Source organism: Vombatus ursinus, unplaced genomic scaffold (genome assembly GCF_900497805.2).
Source record: "Vombatus ursinus unplaced genomic scaffold, bare-nosed wombat genome assembly UNPS02014781.1, whole genome shotgun sequence".
NCBI classification, from domain to species: domain Eukaryota; kingdom Metazoa; phylum Chordata; class Mammalia; order Diprotodontia; family Vombatidae; genus Vombatus; species Vombatus ursinus.
The window spans coordinates 14264085-14276093 of record NW_020954559.1 but is presented as its reverse complement, the minus strand read 5'-3'; the positions used below and the strand labels follow the sequence as shown (position 1 = coordinate 14276093).

General features: G+C 39.6%; 1 protein-coding gene across 1 annotated transcript in view; it reads left to right on the top strand.

The window, feature by feature from the left end:
• Positions 1-4497, top strand: part of LOC114046105 (growth hormone-regulated TBC protein 1-like) — a 78685-nt gene extending 74188 nt beyond the window's left edge. The window contains exon 8 of the mRNA XM_027866359.1: positions 4095-4497. Coding sequence (XP_027722160.1) covers positions 4095-4184 — 90 coding nt within the window. The 3' untranslated portion in view covers positions 4185-4497. The remainder of the gene's footprint in view (positions 1-4094) is intronic.
• The last annotated feature ends 7512 nt before the right edge of the window (positions 4498-12009 follow it).

Sequence of the window (12009 nt, the reverse complement as noted above, 5' to 3'; positions counted from 1 at the left end):
TGTAAAGGGTTTTATTTTTCTTATGTTCTCACTTGGGAGGGGTGGGAAGAATGTGGATTTTTGCTGATTGAAACAAATAAAATTTTAAAAAAACATACATATCGGATAGATTGGGAATATTTCCATAGAGAAGATACTAAGATTAAGAAGGACTAGGAAAGGCTTGTTGTAGAAGGTAAGACTTTAGCTGTAAAGGAAAGAAGCCAGGAGGTGGAAGAGAATTCTAGATAAGGTGGACATCTGGTAAAAATAACTGGAGTTGGAAGATGGAATGTTGTATTTGAGGAACACTAAGGGGGCCATTATCGCTGGATCCCAGATTATGTGGAAAGGAAGGGACTCGGTTATAAAGGAATTTAAAAGTCTAACACAGGATTTTATATTTGATTCTGGTGGTAATAGGAAGCTACTTTGATACTCATGATAAATAAGGAGCACCTGGATGCCCTTGTTAAGTTCAAGTCATTTGACTCATTTGGATTATAACGAGAAGCAGACCAGGGATGCAGGAATAAGCAGGTGGTAGTACCCGCTGTAGTTGGTCCTCTAGTGACTACAATTATTGTGGTCAATGGGAATCATATTTTAAGGTGGATGTCAGTGAGCCAAAGAGCATCAAGAGTAGGTCACCCAAAATGATGAAGGGCCTTGAGTTCATTTTATTCAAGGGTCATTTGGAGAAATTGGTTAACCTGAAGAAGTGAAAATAGAGTGGGGAGGAAGCAGGACACAATAGGTGTCTTCAAGTATTTGAAAGACTGTCACATGGAAGAGGGTTTACACTTGTTTTGCTCATCCTCATGGGACAGAATTAGGAGTAGTAGGTAAAAGTTACAAAGAGGCAAATTTAGGTTTTATTTAAAAGTTTCCTTGCAATTAAGAGTCATCTAGAAGTGGAACGAAGTGGGAAGCCTTAGGAAAAAGTGAATTCCCTCTCATTGGAAATCTTCAAGCTTGAACTGGATGACCAGTGTACTATAAGCAGGATATTTTTGTGGAGTATGGATTGGAGTAGGTAGCCACTAAGGTCTCTTCCAACTCTGAAACTCTGTGATTCTGTGTCTCTACTGCTTAACAGAATGCCTGGCACAGGGTAAATGTATAATATCTATCTATCTGTCTTCACCTATCATCTATCTCTCCATCTCTTTCTCTTCCCATATATATTCTTATTCTCTCTCTCTCTCTCTCCCTCCCTCCCTCTCTCTCTCTCCCTACCTCCCTTCTTCTCTCTTCCCTCTTTCCTCTTCTGTCCTCTCTCTCAACATCATCCTCCCACATTGATACTTCTTCCTTCTTTTGAGTTGTTCATGCAACTACTGTTTGTCATTAATCTGGAGTTTTATTTTGCTCTTGCCATGCGAATCTTATAGTTTGGAAAATCAGTCCCTTGTCCTAAGGTACAGCTTTGGTGGGGGAAAAAACCCTTCTGTATTTTCATAAATAGGGGTTTGAGTCTGTTAGGGAATATATAGCATAACACTACCCATTTGTTCAGCTCTTCTTTCAATTTCATCATTGCTTTAACACAGTTTAAACTATTTTTGCCCTTAAAAGAGAAATGTCAGTTGTCCACTTTTCATTTGCTTTGGGAATTTCTTTCAGGAGATGACCGTGGATCATTTCTATTTTCATTTTGTCCTTTGGCTCTAATAGATCAGTTTTCCTTTATGAGGCAGCTAGGTTGTGCAATAGATAGAGTGTTGCACTTGGGGGTCAGAAAGACCTGAGTTTGAATCCCGTTTTAAATATTCACTAGCTATGTGATTTTGGAGAAATCAATGAACTTCTAAGAAGTCTTAGTTTCTTCATCTGTAAAATGGGGATAGTAATAACATCTTTTTGCCTTACAAATTTGTTGTGAGGAGAACCAGCAGCAAAGTAGTCTGTAACTTTTAAAGTAAAATTTAAGTAATAAAATTTAATAAATATGTAAAATGTATTCATATAAATAAATCTATAAATTTATAAAATTTAGACATAGTATATAAATAGTAGTGATGATGAGGATGATGACAATGATTGTAATTTCTTGAAATATGGAATCTCAGTTTTATTTTGTTTTATGGTCAGAATTTTCAGGTGAAATCTTAAGATTCAGGTGAATCTTAGACTATTAATCAGGTCTTTTTGACCTGTTTTCCAGGTCAGTTGTTTTTGATAGTATATCATTTATATTTTTTTCTACTTTTTTAATCTTTTGGAGTTTTGTTTTCTCATATAATTACTGCTTTCTGGGTCATTCTAGTTTTCAGGAAGACCAGTTCTTGGGTAAAGATTACCACCTTCTATTAATTCCACTTGCCATTCTTTCTTCCCTAGTTGTAATTTCATTTAGAATTACATTTTATCTTTAACTTCTTTTCTGCCAGATACTCTAATAGTTTCTGTGGCCAGAACATTCTTTTCTCTGAGTCTTTCCTTGGACTTAATTGGAGTTACTCTCTTCCCCTTAAGTGTTGAGTCATTTTCTTCTGTTTGCTCATATCCTCTATCTCATTTGTGGATGGGGGCATTATGTTTACATCATACTCTGCTTCCTCTCAAATGCTCCCCCACCATTTTCTCAACCATACTGCCTCCTCTCTGGCCATTAGTTTCTTTTCCTTATAATACAAGCCTGTACTCAGCCTCTGCATCCTCTGACTCTGATAGTTGAATGTTGACCTTATTTTGCTAGGAACCAGGTCGTCATACCATTTCCTGGCAATCTCCCCTCCATGATACATATCCCTTCCTTCTCCTTTTCCAGCTTCCCTTTAATGTCCTGTCCTCTCCAATTAAAATGAGAGGGCAAGGGATTGCTTTGCTTCTGTCTGTATCCCCAGAACTTAGCATAGTGCCTGACACATAGTACACACTTAACAAATGCTTTATTTATCTATATCTACTTTTGGATGGTATGGACAAGCCCCAAGACTGGGACCAGCCTTCTGTAAGAATTCCTGGGTTTTTGGTTCAGTCTCCAACTTGCTTAACTTAGGTTTTGGCTTCAACCCCTTCTCCATCTCCTCTTTGCATCATTCTGAAGCTAGAATTGACTCTCTCTCTTGCTGTGACCCTGAAACGTCCCAGTCAGATGTTTCTGATTGTCCTGAGAGCAAGCCTCCTACAAGACCCCAGGTCCTTTGCTTCTCAGTTGCTACCCTGGTATTTCCTCTGGCTGGAGATACAGAAGGTGAAGGTGTCCTGGGCCTGGCTCTGATCTCTTGTCTGCTGTTGTGCATTTGGGCTGCATCCTCACTCTGGCAGTCTTTTTATGGGGTTCTAGGCAGAACGATGAAACTTAGAGCTATTTCTCTTTTGTTCTCCTTATTATTCCTTCTGGTGCATTTTTTGAGCTTTACCTGGGGGTGTTTGTGGTGGATCTATGCTCCTTTTGGTCCTTATTGCCACCTTCCCACAATTTCATATCAAGTCAATGACATATAGTACAGTATGTTAATGTTTTGTAACTAAAGTATTTTGAATAAAGAGGGTGCTTTTTGTAAGATTTAATTGTATATACTTTTGATACTATTACTAATTCATTAAAAAATCTAAAGAGTTCATTAATTTCTTCAGTAAAAATTTATTAAATGCTTACTGTGTGCTATGCCCAAGGGATAAAAAATTGTTTTTTAAATGGAATAGCCTCTGCCCTGCACAAGCTGACTTTTTATGTGAAAGAGGGAATTCTACATGTTAGGTAAGGAATAATGGAGGCAAAGGAGAAATACAGAAACAAATGCTCTAGGAAAACAGGAAAAAACAACAGATTTTTTTGTCTTAATTAGATGAACTATATTATGTACATGGTCTTCTGCCCGGGTTTTCATTTGTCTAGAAGCTGTTAAAGTCCAGTTCATAGGAACCACTTAGTAAATTGTAATTATCCATTTCAACTTAGTGAATAGCTTTAAGAGTAGATAGGGATGTTACTGGATCTGTGATCTTGCCATATGGGTACTCCCTCTATCAGGGTAACTGATATGTCAGCCCACCCAAGCCTTCTCATATTCTTTGAATCTTCTGTTTCCATAAATCCTCCATCCAGTAATACTGGTGGGTTAAGAACCTGCAAACCATTTCCTAACTAATTTTCTCTGTTCCAGAAAATATTTACAGAACCTGGAAGTTTGTCCACAGCCACCATCACCAAACTTCGAAAGAGCTGTAGAGAAAAGCTACTTGTTCAGGGATAAACCAACTATGTCTTCAACTCCACATTCCTCCCACATTTGCACTGGCTGAGAGAACTGTCTCTTCCAGAGTGGACAGGACCAAGTTTTCACTGCTTCTCTCATATGTGTGGGTATACTCACACTCTTTCACTAAACTTTGATAATGATTTTTTTTTAATGATTCAAAATCATGTCATTCTGTTTTCCACTTAGAATGTGAGCTACACATTGATTTCTGAAGAGAAATATTTTTATCTGGGGCATTAATAATAATAATATAAAATTAAACTATCTGTACACATTGTATAAGTATTTGTACCTAAATAAAGTTATGTCAACCCATGTGGTTCTTTCTTTGTGACTGAACACAACCAGCAGCTTTCAAAAGATGTGGATCCATGTGAAGTCCCATAAGGACAGGCACAACAGTGAACTAGGCCCATTCTGTTTACCACAGGGTGAAATTCAAATGTTTTCTATAATCTACAAATAATTTGATTTGTCTACCTTTTGCTTCTAATTTTGTTTAGTCTTCCTGTGGTTAGACATTTATCTTTGTAATAACAATGCCAATTTCGAATGTAGCCTACATTCATTCTCTAAATATTAGCCCAGAAACCTAGTCTTACTCAATATGTCCTGTCATCCTTATTGATGGTGGGTAGACAGCCTGAGGAAAAAAACATGAGCTGCAGGTATGGGTGAACAGTTTGGTTGGTGCTCAGATCCCCTACTTCACTGTATCTCTCATAAGATAAAAATAAACTCTTTAGTAGGGTAGGGTGCCCTCTAGCCCCTCCAAGGGTGCTACTGCTGAGGAGAGAAGCAATGCTGACCATCTCCAAGACCAGCTACTTCATTTATATCAGTGCAAAAGGGTGTATGGTTGTTCAAAGAGTTGTTTGAGCTCTGGTGTGAGGGCTTGCCAAGCCCTTTTCAGGGCTGCTCATCCACCTTCGATGTCCACCTGGCACTCAACTCTCACCTGTGGCTCCAAGAAGCTGCAGCATGCTCAGTGGCCACACTGCAGTAAAACTGTCTTAGCAGTTGGCTAAACCAGGCTGAAGACAACCAAAGGGCCACAAAGCCAGTGTGGTGTCTGCCTCAAGTATGTGAAGAATCCCCCCCAAGGAATGGGCAGATGTTCCAATGGCCATGAAGGCAGCTGAAACAGGCACTGGAGAACCCTCTGAGCTTGGTCAGACATCAAAGATGCCAAAGTTATCCACTGAATCCTAGGCCATCGCCAGTCATCCTGACTTTTGTCTTGCCGCTGGACATCGATAACTCTGGAAGAGATAGGCTGATGACTTTGCAACTCTGCCTCACTTAAAATCCAATTCATGCATGAGTGAAGATGTCACCCTGTGATGTCATTGGTCCTCTTAAAAAATGAAGGACAACAGTCATATACTGTTGTCAGTCTTTCATATCCCTTGTCCCCTGTTTTGCCATTCAAACCCACCAAACCTTAAACATGGATCAACCCTCCCATCTGCTTTCTTGGAACCCACTAAGCTGCTGAATGCCTTAGGAAAAGGCACCCAAAGGAGGTGACTAAGTCCATTACAAATACATGTGACCTTAACTCCTATGGGCCCTCTCTTTTGCATAGCATTTTTTCCCCTCCATGATTGACTGTCGTAATTTTGCAAAGCAGCTGCTTCAAACTTCGCTCCTCAAGCCCTCAGTGCCACATTCCTGTCCCTCAACAGATTATAATACCTCCTGCTTTACCAACAAAATGAACTCACACAACCTCCTATTCCACACCTCATACTCTGTCTTTTATTAGCCTTCTCCTTAAAATTAAAAATAATTATCAAGCACATGCTACCTTCTTCACCCCAGGCTTTAAGAAAGAGGTGGCTGAGGCTAACCCCTCCACTTGTGTCTGATTCTATCCCATTTCCTTCAGAATCTTGCCACACTAACCATTTCCTTCCTCTTTTCTTCAATCTCTGCCTGTCATTTGGTTTCGTTCCCAGTAGAATATTAAGTTCCCTGAGGCCAGGGGCTGATTTTTTTTCTTTGTCTCTAGCACTTAGCACCATGCTTGTCATCTAATAAATACTTGCTGAATTGTCTGCAAATACAGTAATGCATATTTAAAAAAAAAAAAAAACTTCCGGGCAGCTAGGTGGTGTAGTGGATAGAGCACCGGCCCTGAAGTCAGGAGGACATGAGTTCAAATTTGGCTTCAGACACTAGACACTTATTAGCTGTGAGCCCCTGGGCAAGTCATTTAACCCCATTGCCTAGCCAAAAAAAAAATAAGAAAAAAACTTTCAATTGACCTTGCCATACCCTCAAGCTGTCCTGTATCTCTTTTCTTTCACTGCTAAATTCATACTTCTTTTGGCCTTCCATTTCTTCACCATTCATTTGTCTATTAATTGTAATCTGACTTTTGATCCTACCACTTTCTTGAAACTTTTCAAGTTAGCCAGTGACCTGTCAACCGCTAAACACCTCACTCCTCCCTCAACCCTACTGCTTTTTCTACTGATATAGCACCACCATCTTCCCAGTCTATAAACTGCAAGTAGTTCTAAACTCTCCTGTCCTTCACCTTCTTCCCATATCCAATTAGTTCTGACTCCTCTTGCTTATATCTTCATAGTATCTCTGCATAAATCATATTAATTCAATTTAATAAAAATGCATTAAGTTATCTACAATGTTTAAAGCTAGGACTGGGGATACAAAGACCAAAAAAAAAGAAAGCCTTCAAAGAACTTGCATTCTACTGGGGGCATATAGCTAAATGGAAAACAGATAAAAACTATGTAAATCAGTGAGGTATTCAACCAGAACATGGCACCCGTCTTGAACAAAAATAAGGTTTTTGAGAGGCAGAGATGAAGAATATGTTCATCTCAAGCATGAGAAACAGCACAAAGCATAAAGGTTGAAGATAGAATGGGGGGGTGGGGAGAGAGAGAAGAGTAATGTGAAAACCTGGATGGAAAACTAAATAGTCCAATTGAGAAGGGCTTAAAATTCGAGCCTGTATGTCTTTTGTCACAAAAGCTAAGGATTGGAAGGAACTTCAGAGGCTATTCTAGTCCAACTCACACGTGGAAAAAGGACCCCAACTACATCACACTTAAAAAGTGGTCACAAAGCCTTGGCTTGAATGTTTCCAACAGGGAGGAACCCACTTCTCCCCAAGGCTGTCCATCCTGCTCTTGAATAGCTCTAATTGTTCATTTCTCCCAAGATATCAAGTCTAAATATGCCTCTTTGCAAAGAGGCAAACTTGAAGATAGCTGGCATGTCCCTACTAACCCTTCATCAGGTTAAACATCCTTAGTTCTTTCAAATGATCTTTATATGGTATGACAGAGGTCTTTCATTCACCTCCTTGTCCTCCTCTGATCACTGTCCAACTAACCAATGGCTTTCTTAAAATATGGGGCCCAGAACTAAACATAATACTCCATATATAGTCTGAACAGGGCAGAATACACTCTCCCTTCACAAATTACCTTGCATTTTGGATCCCATGTTTCTTAATAGAGCCTGATCATATCAGCTTTCTTGGGTGTACATTAAGGACTTTGAAAAGCACTGGATTTACAACGATAAAAAGAGAAAGCAATCCCTACTTCAAAGGAACTCAGGCTGTACTGGTGGGTACATTTAAGCAGCTAAATTGTTCAATAGGTCAATAATTTGAAGTTGGAGAGCAGTAACTGGGCGGTGGGTGCCCAGGAAATGCTTCTCTTAGGTGAAAACTGAGCTGTCTTGATGTGAAGGATTCTCAAAAGTTGAGCTAGGAAAGCATTCCAAACTTAAGGCATAGCCTGTACAAAAGAAGATATAAAACATGGAATGCTGGGTTTGGGGAACAGCAGGCCAGTTTTACTGGAGTGTCAAGTCTGTGGTGTTCAGAAAGTTAGACTGAACCAGATTGTGAAGAACTTTTAAATACCAAACTGAGCAGTTTCTGTTGTTTAGTCATGTTTCAGTTGTGTCTGATTCCCTGTGACCCTTTTTGGGTTTTCTTGGTAGATACTGCAGTGGTTTGTCATTTCTTTCTCCAGTTTATTTTACAGATGAGGAAACTGAGGCAAAGTTAAGTGACTTGCCCAAGGTCACATAGCTAGCGTCTGGGGCCAGATTTAAACTCAGGAAGATGAGTTTGTATTTTATCCAAAACGCAATTATACTCCTTGGAGTACAGTAGTGGCAAGGTCAAAATTGTGCTTTAGGAAGATTATTTTAACAATTATAAGAATAGAGACAGAAGAGACTACAAACAGGGAAATGGCTTTTGCTTTGGATCAGGTGAGAGGAGATAAGGTTGTCTAAACTAGAGTGGCGACCTAGTGCAATGAAAGGGTAATGAGCTAGGAAACTATTTAGATACCAACGACCTTATCAGGAAAAAAGGAAGTTTGCTAGGTGTGGTTTGAGGGGAAGGGAAAGATGAAATTTTTTTTGAATATGTTGAAAGACACCTATGGGGGGCAGCTAGGTGGCACAGTGGATAGAGCACTGGCCCTGAAGTCAGGAGGCCCTGAGTTCAAATTCGGCCTCACACCAAACACTTGACACTTACTAGCTGTGTGATCCTGGGCAAGTCACTTAACTCCAATTGCCTTAAAAAAAAAGACACCTATGGGACAGCCACATAGAGCTATCTTGAAGATCTGATCACGAGGGAAGGCTAAGCCTAGATATGATTTGGGAGACATACATGGAAAGATAATTAAATACATGGTCACTGATGAAAACAGAGGTGTAGAGAAAGGGCCCAGCACAGAGCTTGAGGGACACAAAGTTAGGGCAAAAGACATGGATGACCAGAAGAAGACAGGAAAACAAACTGGTAGAACCAGCCGAAAACCAGACGCTATCTATCAGGTGAGGCCATCGAGTCAAAAGCAGCTGTTTGTAAAGTTTAAGAAAAAAGGCCATCAAATTTAGTCCTTGGAGAAGTTTGTTGAGGGTTGGAACAGAAGGTTAGGTTGCAAGGGAATAAATGGTAATGAAGGCAGTATTATTTGGATGGGGAGAGATAGAGGATTAATTGTAGGTCTAAGGGATGGCAGCAATTGAAGATTTTGCAAATCTGGAAGACCTGAGGACTATGTTTACAGGAAAACAAAGGAGCCTGATAAGGAGAGGATATGATCCAGAGGGAAGATTAAAGAAAGAGTGGGGGAGGGATGGGATGAAGAGAACAAGTAGATCAGGTGGTCACAAAGACATTAAAACCCTTTGAATTTCGGTCAATATTGGTGGAAATGAATCTTTGAACTCGTGTTTAATGCTTTGTATCCCTGGCTTATCAAACTTAGTGTAACAGTCTAGCCTCTCAATGTTTTTGGATCTAGTTATCCTTAACTTTGAGGCAAAAAGCTTCTGCAAGTAGGAAGCCAAACATTCTGCTCATCTTTCTTCAGGGCTAAACTCAACCATCTCCTCCAATATGAAGCTCTCTACCTACTCCTTCCCCAGTGTGGGCGAGTTTCCCTTTCCCCCCCAATTATTAGGTGTATGCTGCTTCACTATTATACCTAGAAGACATTTGTGTGTGTGTGTGTTTCAGGATGTTTTAAGGTTACTGGCACACCCTAATATTCAAATAGAATTCTGACCCATCTTTTAATGACTGCTTTGGCTGATACCTCCTTCACAGAGCCATCTTTCCTTCATTAGGTCTTTTTTGGCATTTCATCTAGCATAATAAACTCTATAGGTACGTTTGGCAAAGTCTACGATTTCTCCTGGTTTTTTTGGTTTGTTTTTACATTTTTATCTATCAAACTTAATTACCATTGACTTTTGGTTGTCTTCCAAAATTGAATCCTCAAATAATGAAGATTTACCCTCCTTGTAAAACAGACAACTCTGAAGGCAATTCTAAAAATGCTTCCTGTGATGACAGCATTGTGGAAATGGGCTTGGATGTTGAGTTCTTCGTTTCCTCATGTTATAGGTAAAACACACATGGTCTATCAGTGTGGACAAAAAGGACTATATGACATTAATGTTTAAGTGAAAGAAGAAGAGTTTCAAAGTAGTGTTTTCAATTAAATTCCTTTAAAGGGAAGGCTGACATTGTTTTGTTTTTCAATATCCTTAGCACAGTGCATAGCAGGCACTCAACTACCTGTTGAATTTGTAAAAAATCTAGTATAACTCAGCTCACAGAATGAATGCACAAATTGTGGTCCAGGGATCCCTAGAGGTATGCAAGGTCAAAACTATTTTCATTGTAACACTAATGCACTTTAATTTGCTATATGGTAAATGCATATACAAACTAAAGCCCTTTACAGAGAGAGGTCCTGAAACTAAAAAGTTTTAAGAACCCCTGGCACAGAGCAAGGACTAAGTAGCCTTGAAATTAGCTTCTGTTGAAAATGAGAAATGTTGGAGAAGATAGGGGAAAATTGGAACACTAATGCATTGTTGGTGGAGTTGTGAAATGATCCAACCATTTTGGAGAGCAATTTGGAACTATGCCCAAAGGGCTATAAAAATGTGCATACCCTTTGACCCAGCAACAGTACTTCTAGGGCTATATCCCAGAGAAATCATACAAATGGGAAAAGGACCCACATGTACAGAAACATTCATAGCAGCTCTTTTCGTGGTGGCCAAGAATTGGAAATTGAGAAGATGCCCATCAATTGGGGAATGGCTGAACAAGCTGTGGTATATGAATGTAATGGAATACTATTGTGCTATAAGAACTGATGAACAGGCTGACTTCAGAAAAACCTGGAAAGACTTGTATGGTCTGATGCTGAGTGAAATGAGCAGAACCAGGAAAAGTTTGTACACAGTAATAGCAACGTTGTGCGATTACTAATATTGATAGACTCAACCCTTCTCTGCAACACAAGGATCTGAGACATCTCCAAAGGTCTCATGATGGACAATGCTACCGACACCCAAAGAAGGAACTATGGAGTTTGAATGTAGATCAAAGCATACTATTTGCTATTTTTTTCTTCTACTGTGTTTTGTTTCCTCTTTCTGGTGGTTCCTCCTATTGGTTCTAATTTTTACTTACAACATCACTAATGTGAAAATATATTTAATAGGAATGTATATGTAGAACCTATATCAGACTGTGCCCCATCCTGGGGAGGGAGGTGGGGAGGGAGAGGGAGAAAAATTTAAAATTCAAAAGCTTATGGAAGTGATTGTTGATAATTCAAAATAAATTAAAAAAAAAAACCAGAACAATATTTGTCCATCTCCAGGCTTCTAGAATTGCTCACATTCTCCAAGATTCTTCAAAGATCATTAAGAGTGGTTCCATTATCAAAACTACAAGTTCTTTCAAAATCTTAGCAACTACTGCATGGCAGTCTGGAGATTGGAACTTATTTAACGTTGTAACATGGTATAATAAAAAAAATATTAGAAAGATAAAAAGAAAAAAAAAAGAAATTGGCTCCTGTTGCCACCCCCACCCCCACCCCCACCCCTCCACCCTACCCAGTACACATCTACCCCAGAGTAGGGATGGGAAACCTGGGACCATGAGGCCATATGTGGCCTTCTAGGTCTTTGGGTGCAGCCTTTCGACTGAGTCCAAGTTTTACAGAACCAATCTTTTTATTACAGGGATTTGTTCTATCACGTTTGGATTCACTCAAAGGGCTGCACCTGAGGACCTAGCAGGAACCTCGAGGCCGAAGGTTCCCCTTCTCCCCCAGAGCGTGCAATCTCAGCCATAATCCACTTAAATTTCAAAGAGGCTCACCCCCCAAACATTGTACCAATTAATTAGCCTTACCTAAAAAAACATACAACATAGGGTAAAACACATGATCCCACTGACACACCTAAATGTCAGGTGATAAGAGTACTAGGTCCA